Below are 27,930 nucleotides of genomic sequence, written 5' to 3' on the forward strand. Positions count from 1 at the left end.
TTCTTAACATAGGCCTTGCTAAAAGCGTTCAAACTAAATATTTCTTTATCTATATTTCGTCAAAGTACAAAACTTATGTAGACTGGTAAACTTTATGTTGCATACAATAAACTCACACCAATAAATACAATGAGCACCATGCGCGATAAGTAGGAAACAAAAAAAAATAATTAGACAACGGAGCTTTAGTAGGTCATCATGGATCTGAGAGTGCAATAAAAAGTTTATACTCTCTGCTTAGACACAGTTATCTTTTGAAAGCCATATTGCACCAACACACGCTAAACAAATTTTTAAACTGCCAATATATAAATACATAATTAATTTAGCAATATAAAAAAATAATACCGCACCAATACTAATGATTTAAGCATACTTGCTTCGTTTCATTAGAATTCACTCCAAGCATTGAAAAATCAAAAGCAAATAAATAAAGTAGTACATAATTATTATCATTGTCAGCCTAACAATTCCCGGTTGCTTAACTACTGAGCGCCAAATAAAGCCGTTCCCAGTCTGGAGTTACGTTCAAATAGAATCCACCCGTACCGATGCAGCGCTCGCGCTCTCGATCTTTTGCACATACGTCCCACGTGTTGCGCTCACGGCTCGCGGATCTCGAACCTATCTACTTTCAAGTAGACCGAACCTACAATTAGCGAGACATTGGTGCATTCGCGGAGGGTTGATAGGCTTTCAAGTAGTCACCCATGTGATTGATCAGATTGTCAAAATATGTTTTTAATGCTAATCGAATGTTAGAGTTATGTATTATTTGAAGCGTTTGATTGTAATTTGCGTTTGAAGCGTAGTGGTTTCATATGATTGTTGATCATATTAGCCACATGACAGTAGTTTTGATTGTGTTCATCCAAAATCACAACTAATTGACAGACATAAGAGTAGACGAGTAAGTTTGGAACTAAAAATCTCGCGAGCATATTTGATCGGAAATACATTGAATCGAATTGATCGGAAAGCCCAAAGATATCGAAACGCGGAATAAGCGTCGGCAATTCTAAAATCGAAGCGAGAGAGCATCTGCTAAAAAAGGCCAGCGAAAGAGAAAAAAATTTGTATGGAATAATAGGCGCACACAACGCAGAGTGCGGCGCCGGTATAGGCACAGACCAGAAAGCCACTTTCACCCGCACAACACGAAAAAAGCGCGTCGGGGCAATTTTCGCGCTCGGACTCGATATAACGGTCGCTCCGGTTCGCGGTTTTCCCGCTATCATCGGTCTCTCCCTCCTCCGCGCTCTTTCTTTTTCGACGCGGCGCGCGCGTGCACAATACACAACAACAACAGCCAAAGAGAGGAGAGGAAAAACAGTGTAAGTGCGCGCGCAGCCTGTTATCAGAGAGTCAGTGCACGTCGGCCAACGAAGCTATACACGCACAGCTACCTGCCCGCGCCTGTGTAAAGAAGCGGGCGCGCTGTGTGTGTGGGTGGCTGACTGGCAAAGCGGTAGCGGCCTTTAACGCCGACGTAGTAGGCTTTCCGTCGTCGTCCGTGCGCTTCGGTGCTTCAATATGGCGCACCAACTGCCCACAACACGCAGGTGAGCAGCTTTTTCTTGACCGCCGACGGGTGAGTTTTCTTGAGTGTCGCGGGCTCTCGACGATCGCTCCCGCGGCGATCCTATCCAATTTTGTGCGCGACCGTGGCTTGCCGATCGTCCTCGTCCTGGTCCTCGTCGTCGTCGTCGTCGTCGCAATCGTCGTCGCGGTACGTGCGCCGAGCAGAGCTGTCACACTACAGCGCCGTGCGCTCGAAATATGTCAGCGCGAGTGAAGCATCATACGCAATACGCGAGAGGCGAATAACGACGCGCTGCCGCGTTCCCGTGCGAGTTGCTCGATTCGTCAGTGCGTCGTCGGGCTAATCGCGCGAGCGGTTGGTTACCGATTGATTATCGGACGTTGCTATTCGCGCATCCGAAAGGGGGTGGGCGACGAGGCGGCCAAGCTTCGTCAATAAATGCCGAGCGCGCGTTTTATGGGACAGACCGCGCGAGCTCTCCACGCCAAGCTCTCTCCCGCGTGGCTATAGAGCTTTCGATGTCCACACTCGACTGCTGTCACTCGGCGCAGCAACTTCTTTTTTCGTCGCTCAGTTGAGCCGTGTGCTTTCTTCGCCACACCAGTTCCTCATTCTCCCTTCGTTTTGCCAGAGTGTGCGAACGATTTGTGTCAGACATAACGTCCAAGTGTGAGTGTACGTGTGTGGTCGCGACGCTCGCGTTTTATCGATTAACGAGAAAAATAAACATTCATATGCGAGTGTATAAGTGTTCGCGTTTCTTTCATCGCGAACTGTTGAAACTGCGGTTGTCGGTGCTTTTGGCGGGTTGACTGGACGCGCACGTGAAATACCGCCAGTAGCGATCACTCGAAAAACCCCCTGTTCATGAAGTGAGCGTGAAGCATATAATATCTTGCTTTTTTCGTGGAAGCTTGATTAAAGAAATGAAAAAAGAACTAGTAGTCATTTAACGTTGAAATTTGTGACGCTTATACACTCAGCGCAAATAACATTTCCCACACACACGTGGACCTGCAATAGGCCAATAGCGCATGAAGCTGGCTAATTACAGTTTTTTTCTTCGTCGTCGACATTCCTAATACGTAACACCAAGTGAACGAGTAAGTGACGGCAAAGAGAAACGGAAACGTCGCACGTAAAACGCGTCAGGAATTACACCGTAAAAAAATTCCTTTCCAATATTTCTTTAACCTTGATATGATTCTTCCCGCAATGGAAACGTACGATATTGAGCCCGTAAACGACTTGTTGTATTAATAACCATCCGATTCCAATACAACTAATTAATCGTTTCGCGTGCGCATGAAAATTTTCGTTGGCATGGCGCACTCGATGTCAGTATGTCGCGTTCGCGAGCAGCAGCAATATGTCAAAGTAAATAACATAAAATTTCTCATCAAGTCACTCGAATGGAAGATAAGCGATTAGATAAGCGATCGATATGAATGCAATTTGGAATAAATATGTATTAGCGAGGCCTAGATACGTAATACAGAGCGATCGTGAGTACCACTTTTGTGTGTGTGCGTGCGTGTGTACGTGGTATGCATGTGTATGTCTATAGAAAAAATCGAAAAGGATGTATGTGCTTATCGTAAAAATTACTTTTCTCTCGATGTACAATTCACTTGTGTCCAAGTGGTAGAGCTAAATTGGATTGTATAAAAAATACATCTAAGTGAAACTAAAAAGGAAGAATCGTGCAGCTGCAATGGCAAATTCAAAGTACAACGTTGATATCACAATAAAGTTGCGGTTCTTAATAATTTGATAAATAAATTCGAACAGTATGGCTTTCGTCCTTTTTCTTCAATTTTTAACTAGATATATAATTAAAGTTAATTGACTGGTATAACAGTAGGTTTGCTGAGATGGTACCCAACAAACAAATTTTGATATATCAATACATACTTGTTGATCGTAAAACGAGATTACGTGAGATCACGATGACAGTGAAAGATAGAAAGAATTAACAGATACTTCATTTTGTTTTCTCTCTTTTAAATCGATAAGCGCTAACAGGATGTTAGGAAGCAGAAGAAAAGAAAACAACGACTTTTACGCACTACTCGGAAAACACGCGGATAACATTTTAATAACTCACGCGTGAGCGGAAATTAACAATTTATGGACATATATTTTTCAATTGGGTAATAATTAATTTGCGCACAAATATAAGACAAGAAATAAAAGTAATTCAATTTTAATTAAAAAGATAAACCCACGCGCACGTAAGAAACCGATTTTTCCAGCCTATTGTCTCGTTATAAATGAATACCCAACAATCGCAATACCATTCGTCTTTACACCGAATCAATTCAGATTTTCTCTTGAGCCACTGACACTTACTCGTCATAGGCAAATGAAGAAAAATGAAGACCTGTGAAGCCTGAAAAATTGCATAGGATTACAAGTACATTTTGAATTCCGTCGTAGCGAGCGATTGCCACATAAATATCAATACTCACACGTGGGGGCTTTTCTTCTAGAAATAAAGCTAGTGAAGAAGAAAACGAAAAACGCACATGTGTGTGTGTGTGTAGCATTGCTACGCAATGATGTTTTAATGGAGATATACATATATGGCTGTTTTCAAGAAATTATTTTATTTTACAGTTACAAACTAAAGGCGACGGCAACCTTGACTCAGTCTTGAATATTCCTTAAAACAAAACTTTTTTCGCCGCATTCGCGCACTCGTATGCTAACATTACACAATTTATTTCGCTTAATCAAATCAATCTTTCGATAAGCTATTCCCATCGCCAGTTATCCAAACATACCTAAATAAAAAAAATTGACCTTGCGAAAAATCGAAAAAAGGAAAAATTGCCCAATAACTTCTCGGGGCATGCGTGTGTGTATGCAACGGTCGTTTTTTCGGATCGTACAGCGTAGCTTCATAATACAGCAAACGCCTCTACTATTGCGCTTATCTTATCGCGCAGTAGCCAGGCAATGGCGGGAGTACGTATATAGTCGTATATAATGTTGAACTTGAATACTCTAGACGCAAGTGGTCCAGATTCTAAACTGTTTGAGCGCTTTAATATATCTGGCGAATTGGATTCGTTCAGAAGAATGTTTGTCTGATTGACACTGAAAGCTACTCATTAATGTTGAGAAGGAGAGTAAAAGTATTGGATGGTAGAGCTAATTAGATTGTTAGAGAATGAGAAGAAATAGTAGGATTTGTTTTCCTGATTATGTATTTTATCCGGTAATTATTACAGATATGATGTCATTGGCAATTTTGCATTTACAACTCGAAATCGGACGTCCGACTTTTTCCAACTCAGTTAATTAATCATATCGAAGCGATATATCTTTACAAGCACAACATCATGAATTAAACTACACGATGACATTATTCACTTGGAACAACATTGGTCGCTGCAATAGAGAGACGATAACGCGAGGGAAAAGTAAAAATGATCGATGTCACAATTTTTCTCAAGCTGAGTGAAAAAAATCTTTATCTATGCACACGCACAAATGCTAAGTTTAGCATTGCAGTTTATACAAGCGTTAGCCGATCGGTATTTGTGCAATGAGAAGGAAAATTTTCATCGGAATTCAATGACTTCTCTCTCTCTCTCTCTCTCTCTCTCTGCTTGCTGCGTTACATAAACTGCACATCATGTTAAACAGTTGTAAATATCATACTCGTTTATTTTTCTCCTCGCTTTTTTCCATTCAGTGCGCGATCTACTTTTCTTTTTTGGGCATGATAATCACGCGCACTAATTTCCATAAAACACGAAATAGTCAAGCGGTAAAAGAACAGCGAAAAGCCGAAACTTCTTCGATATCTCTCATTAACCGCAATTCAGCCATCCATTGGTGGTGATATTATGTAGAAACGCTAGCAAAAAGAAAAGGAAAAAGAAATGCACGCTCCGTGATAAAAGCGAAACCGACTAGCTTTGTTTGGCGTAGTGTCGCCGCGCGCCACGTATATAGGAGCGAGCAGCAGGTGGTATGACACACAGGCAGTCACACAGTAGTGGTACTAGTCTCTGTGCTTATCAGTAAATTGTCGAGCTGAAAAAAGGAGGAAGGTAGTAAGGTGGTGGGGGGTATTCGTTCCCCCCGCTACTATACTTGCGCGCGCGACGCAAATGCTGCCAACAGCGATCGAACGATTATCGCGGAGCGGACGCTCGGAGCGTGGAGTCAGTAGTGGTCGTGCGCGCGCGACGTGACTAACAGCTCGAAAGGATAGAGACGAGCGCTCGTGTTTTTCGGAGTCGCGCTTCGTATACAGCATACACACGGTTGACAGTGAGAGATAATGAATGGGCCAGCGCTAGGCTGGCCCAACGCTTGACGTTACGCAAAGCATTACGAGCACAGTCGAGCGACTGACTCTTCGTTGAAGCTTGATGACGAGCGCACAAATTGCCATCACGGGTTTCGTCAACGTTCGCTTCCTTCTTTTCGCGTAAGACTGAAAGTGTTTCTCCGTAAACAAATGTTCTGATAGCAAGCGTATCTGCGGGCTTCTTTTTGTCTGTGTGTGCGTGTCAGTGTGTGTGTGTGTGTTCTAATTCCACAGACGCGCCAGTGCGAACAAACGACGAGTGCTTAATTGTGATACTTTAATGATTTTTATTTGTACTTAAGTACTACGGCTATTTTCGGAAGTTCGTTTAATAATTGACTGGTTTTACGGTCAATTTTTAATTGGGGTGTCTTTCTCCAGTAAGTTAATGTAATATACTAGATGGCATTTGATCTATCGGCGATCTATGTAATGAACTTACATTTCTTCTTCTTTCCTAGGGTTTTAATTGATAAGTTTTTAAAGCGCCTGGAATACTTGCACACAATTTCTCTCTCTCTCTCTCTCTCTCTCTCTCTCTCTCTCTCTCTCTCTCTCTCTCTCTCTCTCTCTCTCTCTCTCTCTCTCTCTCTCTCTCTCTTTCTCTCTTTCTCTCTCTTCTCTCTCTCTCTCTCTCTCTCTCTCTCTCTCTCTTTCTTTCTCTCTCTCTCTCTCTCTCTCTCTCTCTCTCTCTGTATTATTTATCATTAAAATTTCACTTCTCTTTTTTTATCACACCTTGAATATTACGCCTGTGCGTACACTTTGTCGAATCGATACAACAAAAAAGTGCTGTTGATTGTTTAATTAACTGCATTGTGGAGCTTGTTCCATCGATGCACACCACCAATACTGATAAATGCCTGTGTGTGCACACTGACGCACGTTTTTATATTCTAACTAATTAAAGCTTACGTGTGTGCACTTTTTTCGGGCTTATAATATAGTCCGATGGGGTGAAGTTTCTGCCGGTCAGGAATCCAACCTATACTTTGCATAACGCGAGCATTTGTTTATTTTTTTTCCTCTTCACGCTAAAAGAATCCGACGGTAATATGCTCATGGAAAATATGACACTCGGCTTCATCATTATTACCGTCTTCCTGTCAGTGAGTGCGCGCTCACGGAGGAAGAAGGAGAAGAGGCAAAAAACGCAACAGAAAAAATCACGTGCTCGTCGTCATTAAAAGGCAAATCGACTTAAATCGAATTTATTCAACTACCCGTGTCGGCATCTATTCTCAGGTCTCTCGCCTCTTTATTCAAATCAATCCCGATAGCAAGGCAATCAAAACGATGCAGCGAGTCGGCAATTAGGCTCAACGTACACATACACGTATACGCACTACAATTATCCTATAACACCGAGCATCAATGAGCTATCGCTCTGCTCATCTAGGGGAAGGGACTCAGTGACATTGTTCATTCAGAAAAATGGGTACACTGGCCCCGACTGATTTCAATCTGGCGGTTGTATAGTTCTGTTGCCACGTGTGCGAGGCGGTTTCTTTTTTGGGAAATGTGCATGAATAAGTTGGTTTCATTGTAGAAAAGTAGACGTGGCGTTACCTCGAAATAAGTTTCACCATTTACAGCTACGCCATTTGAGTTTCATCTATCACATTATGCAATTAAGTTTATTCAATTAACCGAAAATTAAAAATTCATCCAGAAAACAATTGTGTTGTTATCCTTGCGATTCGATTTACACGGCGGCGCATAGGTCAAAGTCAAACATGGTAAATTATATTGATTGTTTGTGACAAAAAAGTTTGAATGCCGTTACATGTTACGATTCTGTCGTATTAACCTTATACAAATGGAAGCACCGTTGCTGAGGTAAAATTATCATTTCGTACGCTTTCCATTCATTCACAAATCAATAGTAAACGAGAAGTCGAAACAATAGTGCACAATATGAAGTTATAATGCGAAAGATACATTATACAACCATCAGTCTGTAATTTGTTCCATTTAGTACAAGTAAATAGGTCTCGCATTGTTGATATTTTTATAGTGAATTTCCAACGTAATTCCATACATAAGCTATTAATTTTGTCACCCGTGCCGACGATATTTCTTATCCGATTACTAAAAGCAGCAAATCCATGTGTGTAGTAGAAAAAAAGTTCAATTACTAGTTGGAAAAATCAATTGGTACTGGCTTTCACACGTTAGTAAAGTAGACAGTCAAGGGTGCGCTTATAATATCGATATTCGCTATCGATCTGCATGCCTCTTGCACTTTCCGCGGATTATGTGCAGTATTAAAGAACTCGACCGACAACTTCTCTCCATCTCTCTCTCTCTCTCTCTCTCTCTCTCTCTCTCTCTGTTTTTTTGAGAAGCCGCTCGCGTGCGTGCAAGTATCGGATTTAATGAAAAAATCGAGCATATAGTATTTCCCAAGTCTGTCCTTATATACGCACTAGCACCAAATAAACAATGGGGTGTGCAAGCGTATGTCGAGTCGCATTTCCCCTTTCGCTCCCATCGACTGTCACACTTCGAATGATAATAAAAAAGAGGGGCAAGGGAAAAATGTATTCATTTATGCTTAATCGAACTCTCTCAAGCACGGTCGGATTTATAACTACTGTATCGAAGACATTGAGGTTTTGTTTATCATTCTTACTTTGTCAAAACTCAATTAAAATTTGTAATATTTAAATAAAAAAAAATTTGTAATATATTTTTAGAAGAAATTTTGCTTTCATGCCGTGCCAAACAACTTATGTCAAACAGCATTTTACTGAATAAGTCGTGCGAAACACAGCATATTGAGTAATTTTTCGATTTATCAGTCATAAACCATTGTTGTCTTTACGGTTTATCAAAATGAAAAATGGATTGTTGACACTTGAGATTAAAACTCAGTTATCTGTGTTAAATATAGGTAGCATTGAAAATCCCCGAGTACACAAAATAGCCGATGAATCCTTTTTTGGAAAAAAAATGAAAACGGTGATGTAATCATGACGTTCACAATAAAAAAAGACTCTAATCTCCTATGCCTAAGAAATCAAAAGAGCGTGCCATAGAGATTTATGTGTTGTGGGAAAATGTAGGGCTGATAAAAGACATTGTTGCGATTACAAATTCTAGAGTGCTTCTCTCCCATTGCGTTTTCTGCATTCTGTTTAACGCTTAATATGTTTCTCGTTTCTATACTATACTTTATACTTAGTATATTAGTATATACTTTTATATTAAGTATATACTTAATATAAGTATATTAAGTATATACTTTTATATTAATTACAAGTTCATTACATACCTCTCATAGTTTCTTAATGATCTTGTTGATAAAAGATAACGATTATATTTCCAATATCAAAAGAAGTTTTTATACATCTTGCATCTTAAAAAAAGTCTCAAGATGGATCACATTGTATATGCATGGGTATACTGAAACAAAATTAAAAAATGGAATAATTATAACGTGCTAACTATTGAACGGTTTACTGTGGTTACACTAATATACTATAAAATTTCAAAAATAAATAATAGCAACTATAATAAAAGTGCTTAAAGTGCGTTGTTCAATTTTAAAGTTTTCAATAAAGATTACGGGATAATCACGCGGTGAACAATTCTGAAAAAATTTACTATAATTTCATATTACGAAGTAGCTATATTTGTTTATTCGACTTGATCATAATACTGCTCAGATAATTATAATAAAAGAGATTACTGATGTACCAGGGTCATTGCTCCCATGAAAAATTAGCAAAGTTTAATGAGCAAAAAAGAAGAAAAAAAAATCTTGATATATGCAAGAATATGACCATTAAATATGCAACAAATGTAAAAACTTTTTTTCGCACCAAGTTGTATAGAATCTTTAAAAATGTAATGATCACACTATTCAGATCTCTCATTGAACACCCTTTGCCACCTGTTTGTAGGTAAATCCAAGAGAAGCGTAAGAGAGATCGAGAAGCCGCAAGAGTGATCGTCATGTAAAAGCCTATTATGAAAGTGTTCGTGCGTGCAGGCAAAAACAATGATTTGCTGAACGCAATGTACAATGAGCTACGTGGGCAACATGCCAGCCGACTGGCAACAATATAGTGCATTGCAGTCTGGCGAAACCGATCGTCAGCAGCAGCAGCAGCAGCAGCAGCAAATATCACCGAGTACAAGTAGTAGCAGCACGGGCAGTAATCTCTACAACTTAGACTGTCTGAGTAAACAACAGACGCAGTCGCAAAATGACGGTTACTACACAACCGCAAGCAGCACGCGACTGCATCATCATGTTGGGTCATATGCTATGGAAGCCACCGTAGGTGATGACTTACAGCAGCAGCAGCAACAACAACAGCAGCAACAGCGTCAAGTTCAAATGCCGATGAGTAGTCCAAGTACTGTGGGGAGAATACCGTCGACGACGATGACGGTCAACAGTGCCATGGGTAGTGTCAGTCAGATGATACCTGGTCCTATTCAACCACCTCCAGTTGCTAGTTCAGCGACTAGCTCGAGGCAAAGCTCGTATGCTTGCAAAGGACCGTGTTGCCAAGCTGTTGCGTACAGGTTAGTAGGCTTTCTTATCTTATCGAAAAAAATGATCGCGCGCACACACACGTGTTACATTCAACTAGAAGTTTCATATAGAAAAAGAAGAACGATAATAATTATTAAACGCGTGTGTGGAGAATTTTCAATAGATAAAAACTAATCATTGACGTAGCGTATATTTCTAATTAACTCTCTGCCTCGCGAAAATGAGTTGCCCCCCTCCCCTCCTCTTTCTCAGCAAGCACGAATAAAAAATTATATCAACTTATTTGAAGAATGAACGATTAAAAAAAAAAAAAAATTCACGTGTAATATGTTTCTCGTTTCCGCTGTAGATAGCGCTTTTTATTTTGATAAAGCTACATATAGTTTTTCTGTACGGTTCTTTTGTACTTCATGTTAAAGGCATGTTCAAAAAACATACAATCTTTGTTTGGCTAATTTCAGATGGGACAAAATGAGTCCGTTTGCGACGAACAACGCCTACGCACCGGCAGCAACAGCATCCCCATACACATCACGTTACCGTCCTGATTTGTACACCCAACATCCGTCAGCAGTAGCACCACCATCGATACCACCACAACAGTCACCAGCACAACGAAGGTTTCGCAGTAGCAAAGAATCAAGTCACGCGATACCACCACCACGCGCCTATCAACAACCACCTAATTATTCTGGGATGCAACCGTACAATTATCCACCCACGGATTATCATCATCAAAAATACTACGCGAGAGCAATACCAACTCAACCACAAAATCACGCAATGATCAATCCTGGTATACCTACTAACATGCAAGACAAGTACTTGGCAAGTAAACAGTCACATTATCAAGCTGCTATACAGAACGGTACGATAATGCCGAATCCTGCTGCTATGCCACCGGCAAATTTACCTAGTCCATACTACAATCATCAGATGGGTAAGTGGACACACTTTTTTCGCTGCATGCACGGTTTTTTTTTCGATGAAATATTTGATGACGTTGGCGCGAATTTATATAAAGTAGGTTAGTCGGTGTATAAAGCGTGACATTAAATTTATATGTACGTGAGATATTTACACAATGTGCTCAATGGACATGTCGTGTAAAAAAATGAGCCGCTGAATTAATTAGTCGCCACTGTTTGTTTTTAGTAATATAGAATCGCCTCAGCGGCTTTGCAGAGCTGAATAAAAATGTTTCACTTATGTATTATTTTTTCACATTACTCGTGTACCGGTCGGTTAATCGATTAAGCATGAGTAATTTTTTTCTATCCTATCGCCTCAAATGAAATACGCACAATATTACATTTTTCAGAATGATAACTAAGACATTGAAATAGTATTCAAACAAGCGTTGTTCAAATAATATTATTCTATTCACGATCAATTATATCTATTTTCAGCGCGAGACTTGCCTGGCGAATATTCTTGCAAGCCAGCAGATCCAAAGGACCAAGTGCCACCACCTCCAACGATGTCGTCTTTGCAAACGAAACACATGTTTCAGCAAAAATTACAAAGCCTAGCGATACAAAGGCTAAATCTGGAAAAACATTTACGCGAATTTTCACACATGGTCGGCTATCAAAATTACCCAAAGTATCAGGAATTGGTGATGAAGCATCGCGAAATCGTTCGAATGCAGCAAGCTGTCGAACATCAAAGTAGCTTGCAATCAGCGGCTGCAACTGCGCCAGTGCCTTCGACAATACCACCGATCAATCTGCAATTCGATCAAAATGGCGTGCTCATCAATTCCAGTCTTATACCAAGTTACAATCATAGTGTACAGACGTCGATGCCTGGAATGCCGAACCCTTTGAGTCCTGGTGCTAAAGAAACAACGAGGAGTCATCCGTACGACAGTGAGTTTTGTTTTTACCACCATTACACTCTTTTAACACTTTTTAAGCATAGCTGACATAACTTACATTTGACGGTAATTATAATTGGCCCGAGTTACTTTCTCTGAAATTTGAATTCGCTTACCTCTCTAACGACATATATATATGTTGAAATCGCGCGCAGAAAAGAATTCAAACTGACCTCCCTAAAAAAGTGTTGAACTCGTGCGCAGACAAAGCGATGCAAGCGATGGAGCATGCGCTACAGCAGCAACATCATCAACAACCGCATTCACAACCTCAACTTCCACCACCGGCGCATCAAATACAACATGCGATGATGCAACCGAGTCCTGAACAACATCATCCACATTATATACCTCAAGAGTATCATCATCAGCCGGTACATGAACATCATCCACCGCATCATCCACATCCTCCACCACAGCCTACTATCGATGAAGAAGTGGTGAATGTCGAGGCACAACAGCATCAAAAAACAAGTAAGGATTTCGCCGACAAACCCGAGCTCGATGTCAGGCAGTTCTTGGCTACTTGGGCTGAGACTGAAGAGGATGATGGTGTTAATGCTGGTTTACAAAATGTAAGTAATTTTAATTGTTAAATTTTTTTCATGAATGCATCGACTTCTTGCTATCGTTTGATCTACATTACACACGATGATCTTATAAGAAAAAAAAATATGTTTGCCTATGCTCGACCAAAATGCAATGTGAATTCATCGCGTTCGTTAATCGGTAATTTTAATCGTGTTGTAATTAAAAACAAGATAATTGTATAATCAACATTTCGTAATTACATACTCTGTTACGTCATGTGCTCATTTTTAATTTCTCGATCGTATGACAGCTCGTCTGACTCACGCGAACAAAACTACCACTATAGACAAAAATAACGCAAAAGTAAAACAATTTTCACGCAAACTCGACAGGTGATACTGACGGAAGACACGCCGATAGTGGTACTGGAGTACAACGAAAATTTGAATCTGACAACGGCCAACAATCTAACTGCCCAAGCAATTTGCGTATCAGCGCCAGCAGCAGCAGCAGAGAAGGAAGCCACAGTGTTGAGCAAAGATCAAATTTCCACGGCAAACGTGAGCACTGGTAGTTCAGAACAACAGCAGTCAGTTCCTGCGACCGTTAACATAATACATTGCATAACGAGCACGGGCGAGGTGTGCGAAGAAGTGCCAACGATACATATAGTCGATACTCTCGAGAACGAGGCTGTTGTGAAGAAAATCGAGGGAGCATTGCACAGTTTAAATCCAACGGATATCAAGAGTATCGAAGAGATTGTTAATAAGAATAATGTGAATAATGCCACGACGACAACAGCCAAGGAAGTGTCGCTTGAATTTCTAACCACTGTTAGTTCGACGCAACCGGCAACGACGATGACGGCTTCAGTAGTGCAGACGAAGATGCAACCGACACAGCAGCAACAGAAGAATGCCGACGAGGCTAATGCTGGTAATTATGACGTTTACTCATCGCTAATGAGCCGCGGACGACGCTTAGGTTCATGGGCACATGTATTCGCGTAGACCGGTTTTCTCTTTTGGCTGCAGTGCTGACTTTTAGTCGTGCGTGTTTTCTCTCAATTACGAAAAATGGCCTTATTTGCATGAACGTTTTGTTTTTCGGAGAAATCTCGTTCCGGTCCCTTTGATTATTAGTAAAGTGCGAGAGCTCAGGTCTACTTAAAAATGTGAAAAATTAAAAATTTTATGATTACCTCCATTGACTGCAAGATAACGCAGAATCTCTAAAGATATTCGGAAAAATCAGCGTATGTGTATATGTTTATGAATTGCACTATTTAATAAAACTAGTTTTCAATTTTTGTATAAAAAGCTACACTGCATCTGAACGGCTTTATCATTAAAGTGAATACGCACAGAAAAAAAAAACAAGAAAAAAATCAATATAGAATTCAATGCAATAAAATATTTTCTCAGTTGTCTTGTCGCCGAGTATGAATACCGAGCAAACTCCAGCAGCAGCGAGTGGCAAAAAAGACGAAACGCCGGAAAAGACCACAGCAAGCAGTGAAAATAATCTGACCAATTTCGTGATCGATGATACTCGCAATCAAGATGACTTGAGTCTACCGGACCTACCAACTTCGGAGTGCACGACGACACTAAATACGCCAAATCAATCGGATAATGAAGAATCATCGTCAGAGCGAGTTCGCGCGATGAATATCAGTCCGATAATAAGTTTTGCACACTCCCCTATCAAGTTCCAGAAATCCGGAGACGACTTGCATTTCGACTTTCAAAGTTCAAACGAGGCGATGGTTCTCAAGGACGCTAATACCTCAACGACCACGACAGTGCAAAGTAGCCGTGTTGATATGAAGACGCATAACAAAGGTGAGCGCGCGAAAAGTGGAAGTTTATTGATGAGCGAGATCGTAGGTGTAAAGTCGTTGCTTCTTTGTTTTCTTATTGTTACGTGACAATGAACTTAATCAGGTCCACTACAGTAGTGTAGCTGAAAAAAAAATTATTTTTTCTTCGACTTGTCAAGTATGAAAACGAGCTTTCAATGTATGGATTTTTTGTCGAATTACTCGAAAAATTGTTAATAACAAAAATAGTTGCTTGCTTACCTTATTCAAACAAGGAAAACAATGTATTAACGAGCTTACACGTACATGTCGAATGACGATTCATTCTCTATTTTTACTTTTTTAAACTATTTCGAATCGTTAACTTTTTATACGATACCTGCAAAGACTGAGCATAAAATAATTCTGCAGCAGTGACAAGTGTGCAGCGTTCACGCGGATTTTCAAACGTGAATCATTAAGAGAATCACACGCTTACAATAGATACTTTTGAACTGAAGTATGAAATGGCGAAAAGGAAAAAAAAACGAATTACTTTGTTTAAATATGTTCATGAAGAAGAACTGAGACAACACAGCTGCTAGTACCAAAAAAAATATGTTCGGCTAAAGAGTAATTTTTCTGAAGCGCACGATTCTTTGCCAAGCAAATGTTTACACAGTAAAATGTACGTTTTTGTTTTGTCGGGGTTATAAATTGGAAACACGCTTCTGACTAAAATGTTCAATGTTTGATCTGCCTGTTACAGATGCAAATAATGTTTGTACGAATTTTTCAATTGTTTTTTTTTCATATACGTTAATGATAAGAGTTATTCCATGTTCTCTGCGTAAAAAGAGGAAATTAATCTTATTTTAACGAGGAAAGCGAGAGAATAAATGTTAGTTTCGAAATACAAGATCACAATTTTGAATAAACACTTGTTCTGAAAATTTTTTGTCAATCGTAACTTTTCACAGACTTTTTAACTATACGATGCATCCTTTTCAGGTACAACCGAGCTAAAGTCGCAAGTCCTGCAAGCCGAGACCGAGAACGCAGTGTCAACACCGTCCACGCAGACGCAAGAGCAGCAAGTTGCCTCGGTCATCGACTCGTTCGAATTCGCGGAATTCTCCAACTCATCGACATTGCCACTCGGCGAAGAGCCAAAAATGCCTGTGCCTCCAATGGAAGGCAATTGTTTGACGAAGATTATTAAAGACACACCACCAATAACAAATTTACGAGTGTTGGATTCCGATGACGAGTTGACTGATAAAGTAAACGACATTTGGATGGATATTAACCTTGACAATGCACTGTGCAACAGCGTGAACAAATTGATCGAAGAGAAACAAGTGCAAACTAAGCTAAAATCAAGTTTGAGGCACGTACGCAAGAATAAAGGCGTCGTATCTATCGTCGGGAAACTTATCGACGAGAAGAGTAATGACGACAAAGCCAGCGATGATTCGAATCCGGTTCGAGAATCTAAGCAGAAAGAAAGAATTACGAGAAGATCATTAGATTCGTCGATGAAAAATAGCGGATTAGAGAGACCAAGAAAGAGAGCAAGATCTGTGGAAGTTGATTACAACAGTAGTCAGGATCAGGAAGATCTGCTGAAAGAGTTTAAGAATTTGAAAAGGAAACGAAGTATCGGACAGTTGCAGGACGACATTGAGATGCTCAAGACAAGCATTGATAAGCTTAAAAATCACAACGCGAATAATACGGTTCCAATTACGGAGAATAACGTTTGCAAAAATAATTCATTGCCAATCCTGCCTGACACGAAGGTCGCACATCCGCCTAAACGTAGATTTTCATCAATCTTCGATCCCGACACAGTTTTAAATAAACGAACCGAAGATACCAGTCTAAAGAATAACTGCGTCGATTCGAATATCAAAATCCAGCTGCCAAACGTTAATCTACAGATTCAAGATAAAAAGGAGACAAATAGCAATGCATACAACACTTCCGCCAACGAAGCAATCAAAATAGAGATCAACGTGTCGAGGGTTGAGAGCCAACGTAACTCGAACGACAACGAAATCGTTAGTAAATCAAACCAGCAATTGAATATTTCATTACCACCTGCAAATCCTATGAGTTACAAAGTCGACTGTCGCAAATCGATAACAGCATTCGAAGATGAAATAACGAGCTGCGCTTTACCTGCAAAGGAAACGATAGAGGAGAAGTCAATTGTGTTTGTGGAAGAAAAATCTATTACTAAGGAGACCGAAGAAGATGACAATATCATTACCTTCGAGAATAAAAATGCTGAGATCGAAGATAGCAAGTGCCTTATCATAGAAAACAAAGAGAATATGTTGCTAAAGAAAAAGGAAATTGACATTGAGAACGCCATGAAGAAGCTCGAGGAAGCAAAGGAAGACTGTTTCAAGAATAAAACCTTTGTCGAAGCTCCTGGGTGCTCGAAGGATTTCGATTTCGATAATTTCGATGTGGAGCCTTTTGACGACAAGTCTGATGATTATATGAAGGACCTCTTAGGTCGCAAAAGTAATAGTAATAGTGTAGGTTACCTCAATCCCCTGTTCCACCTCAACGAACTTGAAAATCTAAATAACGTTCCTGTTTACACAACCAAGGACGGCAAAATTACCTACAGTCCAAATCCTAATTACACTTACCGTGCGTTGATTATTGAGTCGAGGCAACGTGAGAGTCATGCCTTATTTCGTGAATTTCACAATAAAAAAAATAAACACTCTAGACACAAGAACAAGCGAGAACGTGAAACCATCAGCTTTGAGAATTGTCTTACGAATGATCAGAATAACCAGAGTGACAATAAGGAAAGAATAGAAAAGGTTATGAGATCGACGATACTCGATAGTACTGACAACGAGAAGAGTGGCATTCGACTATCACCAGTGCCTTCAACACCGCCGTCCATGGTGTTTGAATCCTCGAGAAGCATGCCACTATTAGACGAAGAAACTGCTTCAAATTCTAAGGGTTCGATGACTAGATGCATTGTTGATTTACAGAATCTTAAGGAGGACATTCTAAAAAAATTGAACGACCAAACGTCATCGATATTTAGCGTTCAAACAAACCTAGAAAGCAATAGTGATAAGGAGGATGATAAGTGTACTGCTGATGAGATTCTAAAAGCAAACGTAGAAGATAATGCCGTGGAAAAGAAAGATAAGTCGAAATTAGAACAGGATAATGTGGACGAGAATGTACCAGATAAGAATGGCAATTTGAGAAAGTACGAAATTGAGATTGATGAGACTGTGGATGTTGATAGAGTTGTTCGGGATAATCAAGAATCAGTGAAAGATGATTCAAATGACAAAATTACAGTTCAAGAATTTATCAAAGACAATATCGATAAAGTAGAAGCGAATGTAGCGAATAATTTTGAGTCAAATACAACTATAGAAAAGGAATCGAGTTCAAGAGATATTAAACAAGTTGAAGAATTTGCAAATTCAATTGAGGAAACTGACAATGTGAAGAGTGATAATCATGGAGAAAATAAAGAAACACCGGTAAAAATTCCTGAAAAATCAGTAGATGAGATAGATATAGTCATAGTACTAGAGAAAACATCTCTCGATTTTCAAACAAAACTAGATAAATCTAAACAAGACACTGCATCAATTGAGGACAGCGATGATAATACTACAAAAGTTATCAAATCAGTTGAGCCAGAAAAAGAACCGCAAGAATCTGTTAACGCAAATGAAGAAGTACAATCAGAATCATTGGAAAGTATCAAAGAACAAAATCCGATATTAGAGGTGACCGCACTGATAAAACCTAAAATAACACAAGAACATGTACCAGCAGTTGAAATGACAGCGAAGAAGCCTAGGACTACGCCGAAAACTAACATGGGATCAAAATCACCTAAGCATACAATGGAAGTTGAATCAATAAAAGTGAAAACACTAGAACATATATCTACTGTCGAAAGAATGCCAGAGCTCACCCCTATTGCTAAACTGATCGAAAAAATGCCAGAACTTACGAGAATCGTAAACCAATCAATAAAAACCCCAGAACATACATCGACAATCGAGTTTGGACAAGAAGAAAACTCATTCGAAATCGAACTTGTTTCAAAACTAAAAATAGTGCCAAACAAAGAAGAAATCGCCGTGCCTCCGTATAGTCAAAAATCTACGAGTCCACCAAAATCATCAAGCTTAAGTCTGCCTTGCTCGATTGACAAAAGTAGCTTTTCATCTGAACTATGCGATAGCTTCATCAATCAAGAAAAACTACACGACTCGCAAGGAAGAATTGTCCCAAAATTGGTGATAAGGAAAACCGATCCAAAGTACTTCACAAAGTCCAAGACAATTGATACAAATAATACTTCTGATGATCAAAAGAAAGATGAAAGCATGAAGAGTCTAATACACCCAAAAATTCCTAAAATGATCATTCGCAATGCAAAGTCTCGTCCCTCAACGCCTAGTATCGAGGAGATTTCTGAAAGTTCAGATAGCGAATCGAAACCTTTACTAATGAGATTAAAACGAGAAGAGCATTCGGAGGCGAAGATACCCAAAATGAAGATCAAGCTAGAGGAGAAACAGCCGAGAGTTGTAATTGAGAATATTGCGAGTGAAGTGAAAACAGTGCCTAAAATGAAAATCACCAATGTAAAGAGTTGCCAGCCTAAGATTATTGATACCGAAGATGACTCATCCGACAGTGACAGAAGATCAAGAGCAAAACGCAGTAGCTCAGCCGCTTCATCACAATCTAAAAGGACCAAACGATCCCCTAAAGAGGAAGTCAACCTCGATCCCAACCACGAAGACACTCAATTTCCACTGGAAAACGAATATCGTCGAAAGAACAGTAACAACAGTAAAGTGCCGAAAGTCATAATTAAAAGAACTTCACCGACCGCGGAATTTAAATGCGAATTAAGCAAGGATGCGATAGTCAACTCTCAACCAAAAGTCGTCCTCAACAGATCCTGGGTGCTCGATTGTATGGCTAAAGATCTAAGGCATATGAAGGTTGTTGTAAAAGTTTCAAATAACGGCAAGGAGGAGGTGAAGAAAGAAAAGAAAACGACAAATCCCAATGAGCTTCAGTGGCGCAGGTTTGTAAATAAATAAAAGAAACAACATTTTCCACTTGAACAACTACATTGCGAAACTTCATGTAATATAGTTACATAAACAAGCCTCTGTCTATTTTAATAATCGCGTTCGCGTGGAATGATTGGACGCACCGTGCGGGACTACACTACTTCGTTTGAGCGCTAAAATATTCATGGATTATAATCGATTTACCTACATTTTTGTTTTTTGAAGTTCAGATTCGAAATTTTTACTAGTTATCGACACTCGCATCGAATGGCCTGAAATATTTTAAAAGAGAACAAAATGTATTTATCACAAATATTCAATTGTTAAACAATTGAAAACTTATAACATACACACACGCGGGCGCACACAAACACACACATGCGCGCGCGCGCACAAAAAACTTATTACTTTTATAAAATTAGCATCGTTTTAAATATAAAAATGGGTAGTACATATGCCAGCATTTACTTTTTAATTGCATAGATAAAAAATAATGCTCGGGAATACTCAATTAACAGATTGTCACTATCTAATCTCGTATGTGCGCAATTAAATGTTTATATCGTATCAAATGACTATAAATTTAACTTACATTTTTATCACGTGAAACGTTGAAAATTATGAGGGAATTAAGAAATTTATATTTAAGTGCACAAAAACATATTTTTAAAAACCATGAATTTTCATTTTTAAAATAACCCGTAAGTACTTTCTTTTTCTACTTTTTTTTTATCTATACTATGAAGTATTTTCAATGTCATCGTTTATATTAAATATGATGAATTTTCATTGTGCCAAGTGGAAAAACCGTTGTACGATGCAACATATGAATAAAACTTGTTCGTTTGTAGGTTTATCTCCGGCTTAAAAAAGCGTCGCGAACTGTCAAGATCCAATAGCACGCCCGACCTTCATCAGCTCTCGCCAAAAATCAAACGTCGTCGAACTTCAGACTATTGTTTAGACAGTAATATCGAGTATTCAGATTCAGATTCTGGTACAAGATTCGCTTTCAAAAAGACGAAATTCAATACCGAAGCAAGGAAGCTTCCAACAACAGACGTTTTCGACGAGAACATGAACAGTCGAAGTAAAATGGATTTGGAAGAGATACCACCGCGATTGGAAACGATAATGGAAGCGAGTAACTCTTATAGTTCGGAATACGTACCAACGGAACTTCTCGATAGAGATGTGGATGTTCATGAAGAAGAAGTCGACTTTGAATGCTCGGTTATCAAAGTTGACTCATCCGACGAAAGTGAAACGACCATTGAGATTTTACCAGCGTCGCCGAATCTTAGTTTCGAGAAGGATGTCGTTGACGAAGAACAGATTTATAGCGAGGATGCTGTACCGATGCAGGTTGAATACGAAGTTGAAATCGGTGAACAAACTCCTGATCCGGTGAATCTGCCATTACCAAGCTCGGAAATCTGCACTGATAAGTCCAGCTCCGGGGAGGTTAAACAGATTCCCGGGATCATGATTACCGAGCAATTGGGTAAGTTTTGTTACATTAATTTTTAGTTTTTATTCTATGCCATTTTTTTTCGAGACTGTAATATTTTGTATATACATATATTTACGATAAGAACAACTATCTATATATTTATACACATGCAATATTTGTATGATAAGACTTCTAAAAAGTGCATACTTTATCAAGTGCAAACTCGGGAAAAAACACAATTGTATCAGTCGGTAAACATTTCCGTAATTGAAAAACTGTTAAGGTCAGAGCTTATCTCAAGTCGAGAGGGAAAAAATATTGGAATTTTTACAATACAATCGTAAAGACGTTTAACCATAATTACTTGGAGTGTATTCTTTTATTAGAAAGAAACAAGGATATTTGTCTATAGGTAAAGTCGATAAAGACGATAGTTTCTTTTGATTTCGAACAGTTATAGAAGACACATCAGGCAATACAAGTATCGGTGAAGAAATCATACCACCAATATCATCCGACGTAGAAGTAGTCGAGACGTGTCTATCGAAATCATCCGAATCAACACACAATCCAATAACACCAGTAACAGATGATATCGAGACCTCGTTATCCAAATTATCGGAATCTCCCACCCCGAAAGCTGCTGAAAATTTGTTGTCGAAATCGTCTAGTAATCAAGTTCTATTGAACGAGGAAGCATCGTCGACGAGTACGATAATGAACAATGAGAATGCAAATTCACGTGAAACGGAGGAAGAGGAAGACAGCGGTACTACTGCTATTGCATCGTGTTCCTCGTCTGATTTACTAGTCAAGGAAGTACTCGCCGCTAAAGAGATGCTCAAGAAATATCTTGGTTGTCTCACGAGTTCGAGTACCAAAGATACCGAGATTGATAAGTCGACTAGCTTTACGACGAAGAACGGCAGGTCCGTCAGTCATTCGTCTAACTTTAGGCATAGGTAAGAACGATTATCCATTCATTGGAAAACGAATAATATTGCAATACTAAAATGAACCACTTGTTTCTTCGTTTCACAGCGAAAAACGGAAAAAACTGAACCGAATAAAGTCACGAAACAGTAGTGAGTCGCGGAGTCTGCGTACATCTTCTTCCAATCGTCACATGTCCTCCAATAATCGTCTGCCCTCGAAACAACATCACAGGGATAACAATGAGCACAAAAACTCGAGATCTCATCAAATAAAGTACAAATCCACAATGAAATCCTGTTCGCAAACGAACAACGTCGATCCATTGACTCGAGCGGTCGAGGAAAATTTAAAACATTTGAAGCAACATGAGAAACCTGAAATTTCTGTTGATGAGACTCGAGCTAAGAGGGTGGATAATGTGATTTCGAGGCTCGATGAAGCTAATCTAAAAGCCAAGGCGCTACAACTTAGTCCCGAAATGACTATATCAAGTATCGTCAGAGAATTGGTCTTTCACGATAAGGTAAAAAAAAGGAAATATATCTACCTTGTGAAGGTGAAAGTCTTTGAAAATCAATAATTTTATTCTCAAGATCAAAATTACTACATCAGTAGTTTTACATCAGTTCTTTTTCACGTAACATCGGTAACACATATTCGCCCACGGATATCGGTATTAAAAATTTAAGCAACAATTTCGAACGAATTTAAACTGAAATATGTTACATGCGTAAAATACTCTGTGGACAGTCCATTACAATGTTTATGTTAGCCTACGTAACTTGCGAATTATCTCGGTCAATTTATGAATGAACTAACTCTTAATTTTCATAATACAGACTTTCTATTAAAAATGAAACGTTCGTTGAATTGTAGGCGACAATAAGGCATCGAAGGTACTGCATGCTTTGCGAAAGGTGGTTTCCGACGACGTTAAGGCATCGTCGGCATTTGGCTGGCTATCAGCATAGGCACACAGAATTGACGCAACGACGAGCCATACATATGCTGTTTCTCATATTCACTGGCAAATTGTGTCCGAAACTCTTGCCGCCTAATATTGTGAGGACAGATTGCGTCCCAGGTGAACTCACACCACTACAGATTGCCGTCCAGGTAAGATACATATTTTCTTGCATTTTGTGCGACTATATAGACACACACATACGCGCGGTTATTACATTGTAGATTAGTTAACCAAAAGAATACTTTAGACCCAGGAAACTAAGATAAGATTTTAAATTATCGCAAATATTATCATAGTGATAGTTTTGGCATAAATGATAACCATGAAGAAGCCTTTAATTAAATGTAGTATTTTTTCAGGATTTCGCAACAGTCTTTGATGGTATACAACAAGTCACGGAAAAGCAAGAGAACGGGAGTAAGAAATGAAACAAAAAGCTATTCGCCGTAAAAAGATACGAAAGAAAAAAAATTGAAGTAGACGCGGACTTTAGTTTCTTGAAAGTATTCGCTATTGATTTTCGCAACGTGAGAATATTGCAGGACAAGAAGGTGAAAAAATTGGTGTATGGATACAACGCTATTCGTAATATAGGACAGGGTAAGCCAATTTTATAGACCGTTGCGAATCACACTCAACGTTAGTTTCTTTAGCCAAAGACATTCTAGCATCAGAATGAGGAATTTAGCTACTGTATATGTATAGAAAAAGGATATATATTATGATAATTCGTTACATTTAGATTTTTATCTTTTATTTTCAAACGCTCCTTTGAAGGCGTTTTTTTAATTGTACAAAAAGACGAATTTTAGTAAATGAATATATGCTTTAAAGAGAAACTGAATGGGGTAAAAAAAGAAACAAATAAGCTTTTATTTATATTGTAAAAGAGACTTATACATTGTATACATAGAAAAAAGAAAAACCGAGAAATATAGATATATTTATTATATTCCAATTTTCGGAATTGTTCCACGCATATACTGTCGCAATATGTAAATACAAAAACACATATATCGTATATAGAAGCTCGGATGTATTTGTACAAAGCAAACTGAAATGAAAATATATAGAACATATCTCTGTAAAAAAATAACAGTCGGTGGTTAACAATGAATAAAAAGAAATTCGCGACGATTGATGCGTTTCCTCTTCTTATTTTTGTAACAAATCTTAATTTTTTAATTCATTGTCACTAAGAAAACAAGATAATTTTCTTTAAAAAACAGACCTATATAATTCGATGTTTTTAGATCGGCGTGTAAACATTTATTTTTACTGAGTTGTTACGTTATTGATAAGTGCAGATTTTTTCTTTTGGAAAAAGAAAGGTCTATAATACATTATAACGTTCAAAGTATTTTGCGATGAATATTTATTAAAAAATGTTTCTTTTTCAAAATACTTGAAATGATCAATCAAAATTTTCGTAACTACTGAATTTTTGTCAATACTTGTACGATCTTTATCTTGGAAGTTTTTTAACGATAAATAAGCAAACACCGATAAATGTATTTACCGCACGAGTGCCTTAAAAATACACCTAACAGTATTCATTCGACCGAGTTTGTGCATATGCATATAAATAATGATACTTGTAAATGTAAAGTTCTAAATATTTAAAAAAATGTTAACACGATTGATTAAAGCGTGCAGTGTTAGTGTACATGAAAAGGGCTAGTTGCAAAAAATGTGTAGATCAGCTCGTGATCGAAAAACATGTTTTTCGAAATTACAAATGCATAATGGAATTAAAGGTGTCAAAGTAACCAAGTCCTACCTAAAAGCAAACATACATATTGCTATAAAAGTGTTTTCTCTTTGCAAAAGGAATGCTTAAAATGAAGATTACTATATGTATATCAGTATACGAAAGTGCAGAATATGATGTGTGTTCTATGTGCCTAACATTTGAAGTGTTTTAGTATGCTTAGCAGATTTTTCATATGAAATATATATGAACATTTTATATGTACATACATACATGTGTGTGTGTGTGTGTGTGTGTGTGTGTGTGTGTGTGTGTATGTGTGTGTGTTGGAAAAATAGTTAATATGTCTGTTGTATACATTGTTATAGAAATTTAGCGACGCGCTATCCATTGGTAAATGAAAATTGTTATTTGAATTTTTCTTTAAATTACTCGATTGACTCTCTGAATTTGAAAATTTTATATAGGTATTTCGAGTAAATGATGAATTGAAAGTACTAATAATATTAGAGTGAAAGATAAAAAATCAGGGTTCAACGTGGAATTCATATCTGTAGTTTAAGTGCAAAAAATTACAACTTTGACTTCCAATATAATGTAATTGTTTAAAATGCATTTTATCTATATTATCTCTTGATTCCAATCTTAGGTGATTTCGAAAAAAATATAGCATGCGTGTATGTTTGTGTGGCACTAAATGGTTTTGTAAATGTTATGCAATTTTGGCGTGCAAAATTTTATTAATCATAGATTTTTATTGTTTCCGTACAAAAAGAAAATAGAGGAACTCTGATGAACAACGTCAATGGATGGTAATGGTTTTTATACATTTTTTAATATCTTGAGGGAGCAATTTAAATGTTTATTGATAACATGTAATTGATTCAGTAACATTTTTATATAATACAATAACGTTTTTTAATGACCATAAAATGTACCAAAATACAAACTTAAACCATGCTATTAATTATTTTAGTACACATACACACATATCAGATTTTATTATTCAAAAATTACTGTGTATCAAGCAATTGAATTTTTTTAAAAGCAATATTTTCAATCAGTATTTCCATTCCAAGCCATGAAATCATGAATATTCATTGTCGTTGTTCCTCTTATAAAAAATCAGAGCTGTGAGATCTGAATACATTTGAACAAAATTAATTACAACTGAAAATGATAACTTATAAATCGTGAAAATCGCGAATTTTACAACACATACTGTTCTAGTTTTTAACTAGATGAAATCTACGCGTTACCTATCATTTGTTAAGTTTTTTCCTTTCATTTTTTAATATTTCTTATAATTAGTATTTATTAGTCTACCGAAGCATTATCAGTTAAATTCTGGTCGTAAAAAGTCCGTTTCGTTCTCATGGCAACTTCCTTTGAAATTTCGACAAAAATTTACGCAATACAATGTTCGTGCATTACTTTTAAAAGTACTATGACTTTTTAAAAAATTGTAAATTACATTCTTTCGCAAATAATTTACACACACACACACATATATCAATAACTAATTATGAGTGACCTACCGTCAGAAAAATCAATGAATTTAAAAAACGACTGAGAATAACTAAAACGTTAAATATTTTTTGAATTAGAATTGTTTTTTCTACTTATTATGACATTGTATTTTAATCACACGTGCTTCGTTTTAAGTTATTATTGTATATTATTATATTGAATTGTACTATTATGACAATCCTGTTATGTTTTAGTCACATATTGCGTTTTATTTCCATTCAAGAGAATGATATTATGTTTTTGCCTCTAAGAAAAACAAAAAAGTTATCGATGGCATTTCAACCACAAATTATTATACATAATACCTCTATGAGAAAGAAATAACGCATATTAATACGAGTAAAGCGCGTCGCTCAAAACTTGTTGAGTATAAATAATAATACATGCGCCAAAAAAAGAAAGTAAAATTTCAATCTTCGCTCTAAGTCAGTTAAAAGTGAAGTTTGAAGATTTCCGTTATAAGTAATATTTGTTTCCCTCATGGTAATAATTTGCCGAACTGTGATTTAATCTTTGCCAAGTGCAAACGGGAAACTAAACGATTCGTTCAATGGGATAATTCAGTTTTTTTATTTTCTGTTTACTTAATGAAGCAAAATTGAAGAAAAATTTTCGTCTATTTGTACATATATTTTAGCTGAACTATATAGCTGAGATTAAATGTGCAAGAGAAAAAAATTATTACAAATGTACTTATTATCCTCAAAGCCGAACACACACACAAAGCCGCTACAGAATTGAGTTTTGTTTTTTAGTCGCTGGTAATTGTAAGCATTCATTTAAGGGCTTACAGTCTCTTTCTAAAAATCTTATTGTATCTTTGTAAACGTTATGTTATAAATTTGTTTTTGTATATTTTATGGTGGAAATATTGATAAGTATATATAAAAAAGAAATTCTTGATATAATCAAATATGTAATATACTTTAACATGCCTGCATTCTTATGTGCGTTTTCGAAAAACAACAAAATATTCTTGGCATAAATTTTCTATACATCATATCAATGATTCATTTCATATTCATGAAATCATTACTGTATACGTTACAAGAATATTTCCACTATTTGAAACATTTTTTTCCATATTCTCATTCTATATCAGTCTCAATTTTTAGCAATTATGTGTGCGATGAAAATCCAACATTCATTTTTTTCTTATAATACACGTTGAACGTTTAGTTTTAAAGTGCAATTTTTTGTCAGTCGAGAAAACAAAGAATCTGCATATTACACGTTGTGCCTATCACGTTTCGGAACATTTACAACTCGATCAACTACTAATTTTCTTTTATTCTTGGGCTATATAATAATAATTGTGTCGTTAGTTTTTAAAGAAAAGTTTTAAAAAGCGTAGTTTCAGTGTCTTCTTTTTTTTTAAAGTGCACGGTGGAAAGGTAAACGCACTCGAGGCATTTCTTGTCACATTTACTGTAATTTGTTAACATTTTTTTAATGCGAGAATAATTAGAAATAATGAAAAATAAACGTGTGATGATTTCTTCTGTATTTTAATTTGTCTTTCGATGATGTTTATCGAGATTGATGCGTTTTTTGTTCGTGTGATGAATAAGACTTGTATTTGTTAATGTCGGCTTGTCGCGTTATTAAACAAATATAAAATAAAAATATTGACGAAATGA

At 37.5% G+C, this 27,930-nt stretch overlaps 1 protein-coding gene across 2 annotated transcripts; it reads left to right on the plus strand.

Moving 5' to 3' along the window:
- Window positions 1-48: 48 nt before the first annotated feature.
- On the plus strand, window positions 49-27,920 carry LOC131673984 (uncharacterized). 2 transcript variants are annotated; one of them, XM_058952395.1, is made up of 13 exons: window positions 49-1,562; window positions 9,779-10,409; window positions 10,842-11,320; window positions 11,790-12,251; window positions 12,464-12,834; window positions 13,183-13,729; window positions 14,218-14,637; window positions 15,606-19,704; window positions 20,545-21,197; window positions 21,601-22,108; window positions 22,188-22,605; window positions 22,959-23,198; window positions 23,409-27,920. In XM_058952395.1, exons 2-13 carry the CDS (start codon window positions 9,901-9,903, stop codon window positions 23,475-23,477), a joined length of 8,775 nt encoding a protein of 2,924 aa, XP_058808378.1. In that variant the 5' UTR covers window positions 49-1,562; window positions 9,779-9,900; the 3' UTR covers window positions 23,478-27,920. The 2 variants fall into 2 exon arrangements, with proteins under 2 accessions (XP_058808378.1, XP_058808379.1); XM_058952396.1 differs by lacking the exon at window positions 49-1,562 and adding an exon at window positions 5,744-6,250.
- Window positions 27,921-27,930: the final 10 nt, after the last annotated feature.

Source organism: Phymastichus coffea, unplaced genomic scaffold (genome assembly GCF_024137745.1).
Source record: "Phymastichus coffea isolate CEN01 unplaced genomic scaffold, Cenicafe_Pcof_1.1 PCOF00207, whole genome shotgun sequence".
Taxonomy (NCBI): Eukaryota; Metazoa; Arthropoda; class Insecta; order Hymenoptera; family Eulophidae; genus Phymastichus; species Phymastichus coffea.